At 51.4% G+C, this 13,952-nt stretch overlaps 1 protein-coding gene across 3 annotated transcripts; it reads left to right on the top strand.

The window, feature by feature from the left end:
- The first annotated feature begins 8,579 nt into the window (after nucleotides 1-8,579).
- Nucleotides 8,580-13,889, top strand: LOC100191841 (Isocitrate dehydrogenase [NAD] catalytic subunit 5 mitochondrial). Of its 3 annotated transcripts, none has more exons than XM_035965620.1 (8): nucleotides 8,580-8,933; nucleotides 9,020-9,201; nucleotides 11,747-12,067; nucleotides 12,153-12,314; nucleotides 12,414-12,488; nucleotides 12,654-12,763; nucleotides 12,979-13,051; nucleotides 13,321-13,889. In XM_035965620.1, exons 2-8 carry the CDS (start codon nucleotides 9,037-9,039, stop codon nucleotides 13,510-13,512), a joined length of 1,098 nt encoding a protein of 365 aa, XP_035821513.1. In that variant the 5' UTR covers nucleotides 8,580-8,933; nucleotides 9,020-9,036; the 3' UTR covers nucleotides 13,513-13,889. The 3 variants fall into 3 exon arrangements, with proteins under 3 accessions (XP_035821513.1, NP_001130737.1, XP_020405023.1); NM_001137265.1 differs by having other exon boundaries at nucleotides 8,733-8,766; nucleotides 13,321-13,870; XM_020549434.3 differs by having other exon boundaries at nucleotides 8,801-8,923.
- The last annotated feature ends 63 nt before the right edge of the window (nucleotides 13,890-13,952 follow it).

Genomic DNA, 13,952 nt, shown 5'->3' on the forward strand with positions numbered 1-13,952 from the left:
AGTAGGCATCGAGGAAAGACAGGGTTTCGCACCCAGCAGTGGAATCCACGATTTGATCGATGCGAGGCAGAGGGTAGGGAACCTTCGGACATGCTTTGTTTAGACCGGTGTAGTCTACACACATCCACCATTTCCCTCCTTTCTTTCTCACAAGCACAGGGTTGGCAAGCCATTCGGGATGGAATACCTCTTTGATGAAACCTGCAGCCATCAGCTTGTGGATCTCCTCGCCTATGGCTCTGCGCTTTTCTTCGTCGAATCGGCGCAGAGGCTGCTTCACGGGTCGGGCTCCAGCTCGGATATCCAGCGAGTGCTCGGCGACATCCCTCGGTATGCCAGGCATGTCCGAGGGACTCCACGCAAAAACCTCGGCGTTCACGCGGAGAAAGTCGACGAGCACTGCTTCCTATTTGGGGTCGAGCTCGGAGCCGATCCGGATCTGCTTGGAGGCGTCGTTGCTGGGGTCGAGAGGGACGGACTTAACCGTCTCAGCTGGCTCGAAGTTGCCGGCGTGGCGCTTCGCGTCTGGCACCTCCTTAGAGAGGTTCTCCAGGTCGGCGATGAGGGCCTCGGATTCGGCGAGGGCCTCGGCGTACTCCACGCACTCCACGTCGCATTCGTACGCGTGTCGGTATGTGGAGCCGACGGTGATGACCCCGTTGGGGCCCGACATCTTGAGCTTGAGGTAGGTGTAGTTGGGGACGGCCATGAACTTAACGTAGCATGGTCTCCCCAGTACTGCGTGGTAGGTTCCCCGGAACCCGACCACCTCGAACGCGAGGGTTTCCTTTCAGAAGTTGGAGGGAGTCCCAAAGCAGACGGGCAGATCGAGTTGCCCAAGGGGTTGGACGCGTTTCTCGGGGATGATCCCGTGAAAGGGCGCCGCGCCGGCCCGGATCGAGGACAGATCGATCTGCAGGAGCCCGAGGGTCTCGGCGTAGATGATGTTGAGGCTGCTGCCTCCATCCATGAGGACCTTGGTAAGCCTGATGTTGTCGAGGACGGGATCGACAACGAGCGGGTACTTCCCCAGGCTCGGCACACGGTCGGGGTGGTCGCCCTGGTCGAAGGTGATGGGCTTGTCGGACCAGTCTAGGTAGACTAGCGCCGCCACCTTTACCGAGCAGACCTCCCGGTGCTCTTGCTTGCGGTGTCGAGCCGAGGCGTTCACCACTTGCCCACCGTAGATCATGAAGTAGTCGTGGACCTCAGGGAACTCCTCTGCCTTGTGATCCTCCTTCTTGTCGTTGTTGTGGGCTCTGCCACTTTCCGCCGGTGGCCCGGCCTTGTGGAAACAGCGCCGAAGCATGATGTACTCCTCAAGGGTGTGCTTGACGGGACCCTGATGATAGGGGCACGACTCCTTGAGCATCTTGTCGAACAGGTTGGCGCCTCCGGGAGGCTTCCAAGGGTTCCTGTGCTCGGCGGCGGCGACAAGGTCTGCGTCGGCGGCGTCTCGTTTCGCTTGCGACTTCTTGCCCTTCTTCCTCGCGCCGCACTGAGCGGACGCCTCGGGGACGTCTTCCGGCTGGCGCCCCTGAGGCTGCTTGTCCTTTCGAAAGATGGCCTCGACCGCCTCCTGACCAGAGGCGAACTTGGTGGCGATGTCCATCAGCTCGCTCGCCCTGGTGGGAGTCTTTGCGACCCAGCTTGCTCACCAGGTCGCGACAAGTGGTGCCGGCGAGGAACGCGCCGATGACATCCGAGTCGGTGATGTTGGGCAGCTCGGTGCGCTGCTTCGAAAATCGCCGGATGTAGTCCCGCAGGGACTCCCCCGGCTGCTGGCGGCAGCTTCGGAGATCCCAGGAATTCCCAGGGCGCACGTATGTGCCCTGGAAGTTGCCGGCGAAGGCTTTGACCAGGTCGTCCCAGTTGGAGATCTGCGCAGGAGGCAGATGCTCCAGCCAGGCTCGGGCGGCGTCGGAGAGGAACAGGGGAAGGTTGCAGATGATGAGGTTGTCGTCGTCCGTTCCACCCAGCTGGTAGGCCAGCCGGTAGTCCACGAGCCACAGTTCCGGCTTTGACTCCCCCGAGTACTTGGTGATAGTAATCGGGGTTCGGAACCTGGTCGGGAACGACGCCCGTCGTATGGCCCGGCTGAAAGCTTGCGGACCGGGTGGTTCGGGCGAGGGGCTCCGATCCTCCCCGCTGTCGTAGCGTCCCCCACGCCTGGGGTGGTAGCCTCGGCGCACCTTCTCGTCGAGGTGGGCTCGACGGTCGCGGCGATGGTGCTCGTTGCCGAGGCGACCCGGGGCCGCAGGCGCTGTGTTCCGCGTGCGCCCGGTGTGGACCGAGGCTTCCCGCATGAATCAGGAAGTCACGGCGCGATGCTCTGGGGGTACCCTTGCCTTCGGGAGGTAGAGCTTTCGTCCCGTCGGACCGCGGCATCCTCCAGGAGATTCTTGAGCTCTCCCTGGATACGCCGCCCCTCGGTGGTGGATGGTTCCGGCATCGCTCGGAGTAGTATTGCTGCTGCGGCCAGGTTCTGGCCGACCCCACTGGAAGCTGGGGGCAGCCTTGCCCTGGCATCGTCGGTAATGCGGTGTTGGACGTCCTGGGCCAGATGACGCGCTTCTCCGGCTGGTGCTCGGCCTACCCCCTCCTACCCGATAGTCTGCCGGAGCTGCACAAGTTGTCCTGCTTCCTCGTCGAGCCTGGCCTGCATCTCGCGGATTTGCTCGAGCTGTGCGTCCTGACCCCCCGCAGGGACTAGGACCACAGCTAGCTCCCGAAGGATGTCAACGCGAGGCGCAGGCCTAGGGGGATCACCGTCCTCCAGCATACCAAGATGGTTGCCTTCGTCGAGACCCCCTAGATCGACGTGGAAGCATTCAAGACTTGGGCCACAGTCCTCGTCACCGAGGCTGTGGCTACTATCGGAGCAATCGGAGAGGCAGTAGTCACATGCGGTCATGAAGTCCCGCATGGCACTGGGGTCACCGAGCCCGGAGAAATCCCAACTAGAGTCGGGCTCGTCATCTCCCTCGGAACCCAAGGGCCCGTAGGTTGAGATGACCGTCAGTCGGTCCCAGGTTGACCGCATATGATACCCCGGAGGGTTTGAACGTGCCTTTATGAAAGCGTCCACCGAAGCGGGGTCGCTTGGTGGGTCGCGGCTGAATCTAAAAGGCATATGATGGGAAACGGACGGTACCTCTTGATCGACGGGTGGTGACGAAGTCGCGTCGGGGACGGACTGCACCGTTGTCTCAGGTACGAGGCTAACGCCCAGCATGTCCTTCGCGAGCGTGCTGGCGTCGTCCGTCAGCTTGGGGTTGGCGTGTTGCGGGGAGACGGCGCTCGTCTTCGTCTCAGACGCGAGGTCAACGCCCGACGTGTCCCCCGCTGGGGCGCCAACGCCGTCGACTCGCTCGACAGCCGACGAGGTGCCGCCTCCTGCTTGGCCATGCCTGCCCCGCCTCCTCCTCCGTCGGCGGGGAAGGTGACGGGGCAGACCCGGATGTTGCTCTTCCGCCACGTGGGGAAGAAGTCGTTGATTCCACCGCCGGTGGGCGGGCTGACGGCCGCCATTGTCGTTGTCGAGCGGCGGAGGGAGGAGTACCATGTCGTAGCTGCCGTCGAGGGACATGAACTCAAGACTCCCGAAACGGAGCGTCGTTCCGGGTTGGAGAGGTTGCTGGAGACTACCCATCTGGAGCTTGACGGGAAGCTGTTCGTCAACACGCAACAGGCCCCTACCTGGCGCGCCAACTGTCGGCGTTTCGACCCCGGGGGGTCCCTGGACCGACGAGTAAATTGTCGCTGCGTGTCCCAGCCCAGATGGGTCAGCGCGAGACGGAACACAAAGGGGGGAAAACAGCAAGGGGAAACCGCGACCTTCGTGTTGTCCTGCGCCAAGGGCGGATGCTCTTGCAGTAGGGGGTTACAAGCGTTCGCGAGGGAGAAAGAGAGAGAGAGACCGTCCGCCAGCCCGTTCTCCCGCGCGGCCACCTTCTCGTACGAGAGCCCTGGGCCTTCCTTTTATAGACGTAAGGAGAGGGCCCAGGTGTACAATGAGGGGTGTAGCAATGTGCTAACGTGTCTAGCAGAGAGGAGCCAGAGCCCTAAGTACATGCCGTCGTGGCTGTCGGAGAGGTTTTGGTGCCCTGTTCATGTGATGTCGTGGCCGTCGGAGGAGCGTTTGAGCCCTGTGGAAGTACAGCTGTCGGGGCTGTCAGATCCTTGCTGACGTCTCCTTGCTTCCGTAAGGGGCTGAGAGCCGCCGTCGTCATGGAGCACGCGGGGTGCCATCATTATTTGTTTACCGGGACGAACCAGATGGAACGCCGGTCTTGTTCCCCGTAGCCTGAGCTAGCTAGGAGTAGGGTAATGATGGCCCCCCTTGTGGCATGGTCGGTCCGAGCTCGAGGTCGGGCAAGGCGGAGGCTCCTCCGAGGTCGAGGCTGAGTCCGAGCCCCGGGGGTCGGGCGAGGCGGAGACCGTCGTCCGAGGTCGAGGTTGAGTCCGAGCCCTGGGGTCGGGCGAGGCGGAGACCGCCTTCCAGAGTCGAGGCTGAGTCCGATCCCTGGGGTCGGGCGAGGCAGAGACTGTCGTCCGGCGTCGAGGCTGAGTCCGAGCCTTGGGGTTGGGCGAGGCGGAGACCGCCTTCCGGAGTCGAGGCTGAGTTCGAGCCCTGGGGTCGGGCGAGGCGGAGATCGTCGTCCGGCGTCGAGGTTGAGCCCGAGCCCTGGGGTCGGGCGAGGCGGAGTCCGTCATCCGGCGTCGAGGTTGAGCCCGAGCTCTGGGGTCGGGCGAGGCGGAGCTTCCTATGGCGCCCGAGGCTGGACTTAGCTGCTGTCAGCCTCACTCTGTCGAGTGGCACAGCAGTCGGAGCAGCACAGGCGGCGCTGTTTTCCTGTCAGGTCGGTTAGTGGAGTGGCGAAGTGACTGCGGTCACTTCGGCTCTGTCAACTGAAGAGCGCGCGTCAGGATAAAGTGTCAGGCGATCCTTGCATTGAATGCTCCTGCGATATGGTCGGTTGGCGTAGCGATCCGGTCAAGGTTGCTTCTCCGCGAAGCCTGCCCGAGCTGGGCCTCGGGCGAGTCGAAGGTGCGTCCGTTGCTTGAGGAGACCCTCGGGCGAGGCGTGAATCTGCCTTGTTCTACTGTTCCTGCCCGAGGCTGGGCTCGGGCGAGACGAGATCGTGTCCCTTGAGTGGACGGAGCCTTGACCGGAATCGTGCCCATCAGGCCTTTGCAGCTTTGTGCTGATGGGGGTTACTAGCTAAGATTAGGAGTCTTGGGGTACCCCTAATTATGGTCCCCGACAGATAGAGTAGAGGAGAGGAGAGAGAAACTCTATATATAGAGGATCTAGCAGCGTTCTCTAAATTTAGAGGACTGTTTAGAGGACCCTGCTGGAGAGAGAGTAGAGAACGAGAATCTTCTCTACAATTTAGTGTATAAGACCTTTTTTTACAGGGTATGTTTGTCGGGGACCATAATTAGGGGCACCCTCATTGCTCCTAATTCTCAGCTGGTAACCCCCATCAGCACAAAGCTGCAAAGGCCTGATGGGTGCGATTAAGTCAGGGATCGGTCCATTCGAGGGACTCGATCACGCCTCGCCCGAGCCTAGCCTCGGGCAAGGGCAGCCGACCCCGGAGGATCTCCATCTCGCCCGAGGCCCCCCTCCAGCGACGAACATACTTCCGGCTTGCCCGAGGCCCTGTCTTCGCCAAGAAGCAACCCTGACCAAATCGCCGCGCCGACCGACCAAATCGCAGGAGCATTTAATGCAAAGGTGGCCTGACACCTTTATCCTGACGCGCGCCCTTCAGTCGACAGAGCCGAAGTGACCGCAGTCACTTCGTCGCTCCACTGACCGACCTGACAGAAGGACAACGCCGCCTGCGCTGCACCGACTGCAGTGCCACTTGACAGAGTGAGGCTGACAGGCAGTCAGGCCCGGTCTCAGGCACCATAGGAAGCACCGCTCCGCCCGACCCAGGGCTCGGACTCGGGCTAAGCCCCGGAAGACGGCGAACTCCGCTCCGCCTGACCCAGGGCTCGGACTCGGGCTAAGCCCCAGAAGACGGCGAACTCCGCTCCGCCCAACCCAGGGCTCGGACTCGGGCTAAGCCCCAGAAGACGGCGAACACCGCTCCAACCGACCCAGGGCTCGGACTCGGGCTAAGCCCAGGAAGACGGCGAACTCCGCTCTGCCCGACCCAGGGCTTGGACTCGGGCTAGGCCCCCGAAGACGGCGAACTCCACTCTGCCCGACCCAGGGCTCGGACTTGGGCTCAACCCCAGAAGACGACGAACTCTGCTTCACCCGACCCCAGGGCTCGGACTCAGCCCTGGCCTCAGCCGACGGTCTCCGCCTCGCCCGACCCAGAGGCTCGGACTCGACCACGGCCACGGAAGACAGACTCGACCTCGACCTCGGAGGAGCCTCCACATCGCCCAACCTAGGGCGCGGACCGACCACGTCGACAGAAGGCGTCATCATTACCCTACCCCAAGCTGACTCAGGCTACAGGGAACAAGACCGGCGTCCCATCTGGCACGCTCCGCCAGATAGGCAATGATGGCGCCCCGCACGCTCTGTGACGACGGCGGCTCTCAGCCCCCTTACGGAAGCAAGAGGACGTCAGCAAGGACTCGACAGCCCCGACAGCTGTCCTTCCGTCAGGCTCCAGCGCTCCTCCGACGACCACGACACCACACGAACCGGGTGCCAAAACCTCTCCGGCTGCCACGACGGCATGTACTTAGGGCGCTAGCTCTCCTCCGCTAGACACGTAGCACTTTGCTACACCCCCATTGTACACCTGGATCCTCTCCTTACGCCTATAAAAGAAAGGACCAGGGCCCTCTTACAGAGGGTTGGCCGCGCGGGGACGAGGACGAGACAGGCGCTCGCGTGAGGACGCTCGCTCCATCTCCCTCGTGAACGCTTGTAACCCCCTACTGTAAGCGCACCCGACTTGGGCGCGGGACGAACATGAAGGCCGCGGGATTTCCACCTCTCTCACGCCTGTATCCGGCCACCTTTCTCCCCCCTTCGCGCTCGGCCTCGCGCCGACCCATCTGGGCTGGGGCACGCGGCGACATTTCACTCGTCGGCCCAGAGACCCCCGGTCTCGAAACGCCGACAATGTTGGAGCCAGTTTTAGTATTCTATCTATGCAGATTTGGTTGCTAGTCCCGCTAGGGAAGTGTGTCCTATATCCTGACTACGTCGTTTGGATACCATTTTTTGAAATTATATTAGTAGTATCTTATAAGTTTATTGGATTTAGGACCGTTTGACTTACAATAAATTATAAATGCATATATATTAGATGGATAGCATCAAATACACCTTCATGTAAGAAAGAAAAAAAGAAAATACAGTCTCATGTTAGTTCTGTTTGCTTGCGAAGAGAGATTTCATGTGAATCAAAACAACCAGATTCAAATATGTTAAATAATCAGACGTAACGTATACATGATTTTTTAAATCCAACTCCTTGAAAGTAAGAAGCTCTCCAAAGCCAACATGACAATGAACTTTGCAATTAAGGGCTTATTTGGAGAGCTTCATTTCAAAAATTTCGGCTTCATTTTAACTTCTTCCATCCAAATAGATCAAACTTCATGAACTCCAGCTTTTAAAAAAATGACATTAGAGGCTGGCTTCATAAAATTTATGCTCCTCAAAGGGTGTTTCACAGAAACACTATTTTCATACCTACTCATGAAGTTGCATAAAAATTACTCACCACGTCACTTGTTACACAACATAGCGCTTCGGTTCTCTCATGACATCCACTAATCAATGGTAGTCAAGGATACACAAAAATCAATTATATTACACAGAAGCTGGAGTCCATATACAAGCTAAACACTCTTCGATCTCACTTCAATAATTTGTTGAAATTGTTGTGATAAAGCTAGAAAATTGAAGCTAAAATTCTTGAAGTGAAACCCTAAAAACACTTATTTTGCTGTCGCTCAAGAACAAAACCTTCTCTTCTACTATCTCCGGAAAAAAAAGGAACAAAACCTTCTCTTCTGCTTGCTAGGGGTGGGCATTTTAAAACCGAAAACCGAACCCGAACCCGAACCGAACCCGAATAGACCGAATTATTGGTCTATTCGGGTTTTCGGGTTCGGGTTCGGTTCCTATATGTGCTATATTTCGGGTTATGGGTTCGGGTTCGGTTCCTAACCTATAAAACCCGAATAGACCTAATAACCCGAAATATAAAAAAGCTCTTAATATGTGATGGTATTATTATATGATTTATGAACTTATTAGCTAGAAATAATGATATCATCTAAACGATAGTATATATATCTTTGTATGCTAATTTTTATAGTCACTTGTTGTAGTAATAGTACTTTCAATTAATTATTCATTGTCTATATTTTAACAAAATATACTAGTCTCTCTACAATTCAGGTCTATTCGGTGGACCGAATAGACCGAACCGAAATTGTGAGTCTATTCGGGTTCGGTTACAAAAATATTTTTGGAAATTTCGGTTCTCATTTTTTAGAACCCGAAATTTCACAAACCCAAATAGACCGAACCGAATTACCCTAATAGACCGAATGCCCAGCCCTACTGCTTGCGCAACAAACAAGCATCACCATCGACGGGGCGAGGGTACACGGAACACCAGCCGTCCGATCCATATCGACGGCCAGGTAAATCGGAGGAAGCCCGGAAGAAGTCTCCTTCCAGCACCACCCTTCTCTCCTCCGCATCCCCCCGGCCGGTTCCTCCTTGCCGCCGCCGTCGCTGTGCCAAGCCTTGCGAATAACCGTTGTCCGGTACATTCTCTTCTCCGATCTCGCTACCCACCGCTCCTTGCCTATTTGTGATCGCCTCCCGTTCAATTGGGGGCGAGCTTCTCTCCCCTGAGGCCCTGATCGAATTCCGCTGGAATCTAGAGGGTTTCATCCGATCGAATTCCACGCGTGGAGACGGGTGGTTTCGTGTACCTTTCGAGTTGTTAGGCACTATGCAGGCGTCCTCCCGTTCTGCGACGATCAGGTTTAACGTGCGTGCTGTTGGCTGTCGCAGGGCTGTGGGGGGCAGACATGGCGCTCCGGAGGCTGCTGCAGGGGAGTGTCCTGCCGCGGGTAACCGGCAGGGTTTCGGCACCGGCCGTGGCGCCGTTTTCAACGGAGTCCGGAGAGACCATCCGTGCCACGCTCTTTCCGGGCGACGGCATCGGGCCAGAGATTGCCGAGTCTGTCAAGCAGGTACAAAATTTAGGTTCGGTTTGATTGTTTTGTACAATTATTCAGATTGTCTACATGTAAATCAAAAGTTAGTTTGTTTGATGGACAAACTAAAGCTATGTTTGAAGCTAAGCTTTTAGGCAGGTTTGAAGCTGAGAACATATTGAGCATGCCGTGCAGGATGATGCACTGTTTTTTTATGCCTATCTCAGAAAGATCTAATAATGAGCTTGACTGCTTGAGTTAATAAGATAGGTGTCATACTATGATGGGGATCATAAACAAACCAAATGCTCATCCTCTCGTTCTTATAACAAGATAGATTAAACACTACTTTTTACTGCTTCTGAAACATAATGTATATATGCTATTCAAGAGCTAGCATTTATGAATTTAAACCGATTCTAGTTAGTGACATAGTGGCTTAAGAAAGAGAAATAATATTGTATTCGACAATATGGTAGCTATAACTTTATGCAAACACTAACGTATGTGCCGTGGTTGTGCAAAGTTTATTTTTGAGGGGTTCTTTATGGAGATTGATCTGACACTAGCATATAACAGTTTGGGTGACCATGTGAGGATGCTATTATCGAAAGTTGTTCTTATTGCCGGAGGAGCACTTGAGACTGTGTTCTTCCAAATGGATGTCACTTATGTCAGTTGTTATATTTCTATTATTTTCGGTTTTGATGTTCCTTTTGAAGCAGGATAGTCATTTGTGATTTTCAGTCTGTTTCTATCAGTTATTTATGGCTCTCTTATTATTTTCAAAGTTTGTGATCTACACCTTGACCAATTCTCTGTCTGAAATGCATTATATCAAGTATACGTTCAGTCGTTCAGTGACTACTGTAATCTGGGCAGTCTACTGTTGCGTTCACTGTACCAACTCTATTGGATCCAATGCAGGGCCAATAAGATACGAGTCACCAGGTCCTCAAGTTGCACTTGAGGGTCAAGGCATAGAAAGCATATGTGTAAGAAAAACATAAGGAGTAACATACAAACATAGATATAAAATATATCCTGTCGTGTATCCTTTGACTATTATTTTTGTGTTTGGATCAGCTAGGGAACTTATCTTTTAACTGGGGCTATATTTGTCAGTTGACGTAGAAACCATGTCGTCTGATTTACACATATAAAGCTCTTATTTTTTAATACTTTTAAAAGTTCTGTTTTACTTTGTATATGGATTCCTTGGCATATCATACTTTGTAGTTATTAAATTAATTTATGACCATAGAAGGTCGGCAGGGTGGGTAGGGAATAAGTGGTCTGCAATACAGAGAGGGCGCCTTCTCATATACAAAGTACTAGGAATGGTAAGGCCTAAGAGGCTGGACTTTAGAAGAGTGAGCTTTGCCATCTCCATGATGATAGTCTCTGTTCACTTGTTGCTCATCTAGTCATCTCTTGCCTTTTATGCTCCTTTAGTTCAAATTGATTAGAGACTAAACAGTCTTAAAATGCCACCACTACACCTACAATTCAGGACCGAGTTTTTGGTTATGGAGTATTGTGGGGACGGAGCCGCTCCGCTCTCAATTTGTTGTTGTTTGGATTGGTTCCATGTATGATAGAGTGACGCTAAAAAAGGGAAATTATGCTCAAATCTTGAATTATTCGGCTCCTCAAAATATCCTGGACGGAGCCACTCCATCCCAACTGCTCCGAAACCAAACACTACCTAACAGTATTGAGTTTCATTTAGACCTAGCAACCTCATGTCTTCTTTCTTTTTTTCTTATCCTAAGCCATGTTTCATTGTGAGGCACACATTATTCAACAAAAACACACACCTAACCTGATGCTTTAATGTGCCCAGGTGGCAGGCACATAATTGCGTTAGCAACACATATTTTCTGTCTAGAAATAGTTTGAATGGATGTTTAAGGAGAGTACTTGAATGATGTCACTCCCTTTTTTCTGCTAATGGAGCTGTTGGATTCTATGTCATATTTATGATATTCGATGCCCTAATGAGGACACTGGGTTACAAGGCATTTGAAAGTTTAATTTATATATTGTTATAAACTTTGGTAAGAGTTTATCCCCTTTCTCTTGGTTTGAGGAACTGCTATTCTATGTTTCCTGACAATCAGTAGCTATGTTTTTTGACGAATCTAGTAGCTAGGTTATTTACTTTATATGATTGATTTAACTCAATCTTATAAGATAATACCTTTCTTTATGGTTGAACAACATGAAGTTCAGGAGCTGCTGAATGCTTCTATCTCTGTATCAACTGGTATCCATTAGTGACAACATTGCAACAGCAATTGTTCTTTCTGGTTTGCATGTCTCTGAAATTTCTTACAACTATTGCATGGACATGCATCTTTGTCCATGATATGCAAGTCTTGGACTTCCAAACATGGTTGCAAAATGGAAGCTGATTACTTCAATTGTGAAACTGCAGCTTTCAGCTAAAATCTGCAGTGATGTTGGGCTTACTACTGTTGTTAATTAGTGGATGAAGTTCATTGATGCATGATATCCGAGAAGGTAGCTCGTTTCTACAATGTCTTGACTTAATATTTTTTTTGCTCTGCGCTTTCAGGTATTCAATGTTGCAGGGGTACCAATTGAATGGGAAGAACACTATGTTGGTACAGAAGTTGATCCCAGAACAGAGAGTTTTTTGACTTGGGAAAGCCTGGAGTCAGTGCGTAGAAACAAAGTTGGCTTGAAAGGTCCTATGGCTACACCTATTGGAAAGGGTCATCGATCTTTGAATCTTACATTAAGGAAAGAACTTGGGCTCTATGCCAATGTCAGGCCTTGCAACAGCCTCCCAGGCTACAAGACCAGATACGATGATGTTAACCTTGTGACAATTCGTGAAAATACTGAAGGAGAATATAGTGGTCTTGAGCATCAGGTAAGCATTCTTAAAGAGATGTTGCTTCAATTATTGTCAGTTTGTCAGCATGATTCTTTTTCACCCTGTCCTAGTTTCGCTCCAGGTTGTGAGAGGTGTTGTAGAAAGTTTGAAAATTATTACCCGCCAAGCAAGTTTGAGAGTGGCAGAATATGCTTTTCATTATGCCAAGGCCAATGGCCGGGAAAGGGTCTCTGCGATTCACAAGGCCAATATTATGAGGAAGACAGATGGTCTTTTCCTCAAGGTTTGTGGTCTACCATTGTTTCCTTCTTTTTCATCATGGATGCATTTCTTTTTCTTTCTTTCTGAACTTATGTTTTCTTGATTTTTATTGTACTTGTAGTGTTGCCGTGAAGTGGCTGAGACGTACCCTGAAATTCAATACGAGGAGGTCATCATTGACAATTGTTGTATGACGGTATGTTCTCTCAGCTGAAAGTATTCATTTTTCTGTCAATTGTTGTTGTGCTCTTAGTGATGGCCTGCCTGAAGCATCAGGCAGTGCTAATATCAATTATTTTTCTTACTATTATAAGCTGTGCTGATGCTGATGTAACTCATTCTGAACTGCATTTGCCTCCAGCTTGTGAAGAATCCTGGTCTTTTTGATGTATTAGTGATGCCAAACCTCTATGGTGACATCATTAGCGATCTATGTGCTGGTTTGATTGGGGGCTTGGGCCTAACACCCAGGTAAATTTGCTTTGATTAATCTAATTTTGTTGGGTATTGATATGGCAAAAGGACAGGCCTGGAGCCAAAGGTCCTGAGTTTGATGCAGCCTCTCTGCAATGCAGGGGTAAGGCTTGCTCGGTTATTTTTTCCCTAGACCCCACATGGGAGCCGCTAGCACTAGGTCTATCCGATTGATATGGCAAATGCTCACATTTGTTTGTTTCTTTTTCCAGTTGCAATATTGGTGAAGGTGGCATTTGTCTAGCAGAAGCTGTTCATGGTTCTGCTCCTGATATTGCTGGCAAGGTGAGATCTTGGAACAGTTTCTGCTGTCTACCATAACTTATTGTGTTTTACTTGTGTGGTTTCACATAATATGTTAGAGATTTTTGTGATTTTTCAAGGCAGTTCATCAGTTAATGTCTTTTATATATAATATATAATTGTTTTCTACTTCTGTAGATACAGCTTAATGCTTAACCTGAAAGTTGTCTGGCATGTTCCTGCTATTAACATTTCGGTATATTGATATTACAGTTACTATATATTTACCTGGATTTGTGGATTGTTTTTAGAACCTTGCGAACCCGACTGCTCTTATGCTGAGTGCTGTCATGATGTTGCGCCACTTGCAATTCAACGACAAAGCAGACCGGATCCACAACGCCATCCTCCAGACTATTGCTGGGGGGAAGTACAGGACTGCTGATCTTGGTGGAAAGGCATCGACATCCGAGTTTACAAATGCAGTCTGTGATCACATCTGAGAATCGGATGTGGTTCTTTCCTTCTGATTGTTCTGTCTTCCTAATATCTTTTTGTCGCATATGGGGAGGAGCTTTAGCTTTAAGAGGTTAACTGGCAGCACCTCGAACTTCTTTGGGTGGTTAACACGGTTTGAGACCGTCAAATATTTTTGTCACATATCTTGCTGTCCAGAAATTTTTTCAACTTCAGAATCGAGTAAATAATTCTGTAATCAACAACAGCACTACAGCAGTAGGTAGGGTTTATTTCATTGTCGTTCTTGAAATATTGGGCTAACTGGTTAGAATACCAGTTGGGACATGTTAATCCTGGGGTTTTCATTTATGCATACAAAGAATCAAAATCTTGTGTCAATGGAAATTTGCAGCTTTATTAACGTGGTGGTATTATTTATTTGAAGTTTGTTTGGGTGCATTAGCACTAATAGCTACTAACAATT

Source organism: Zea mays, chromosome 3, assembly GCF_902167145.1.
Source record: "Zea mays cultivar B73 chromosome 3, Zm-B73-REFERENCE-NAM-5.0, whole genome shotgun sequence".
Taxonomy (NCBI): domain Eukaryota; kingdom Viridiplantae; phylum Streptophyta; class Magnoliopsida; order Poales; family Poaceae; genus Zea; species Zea mays.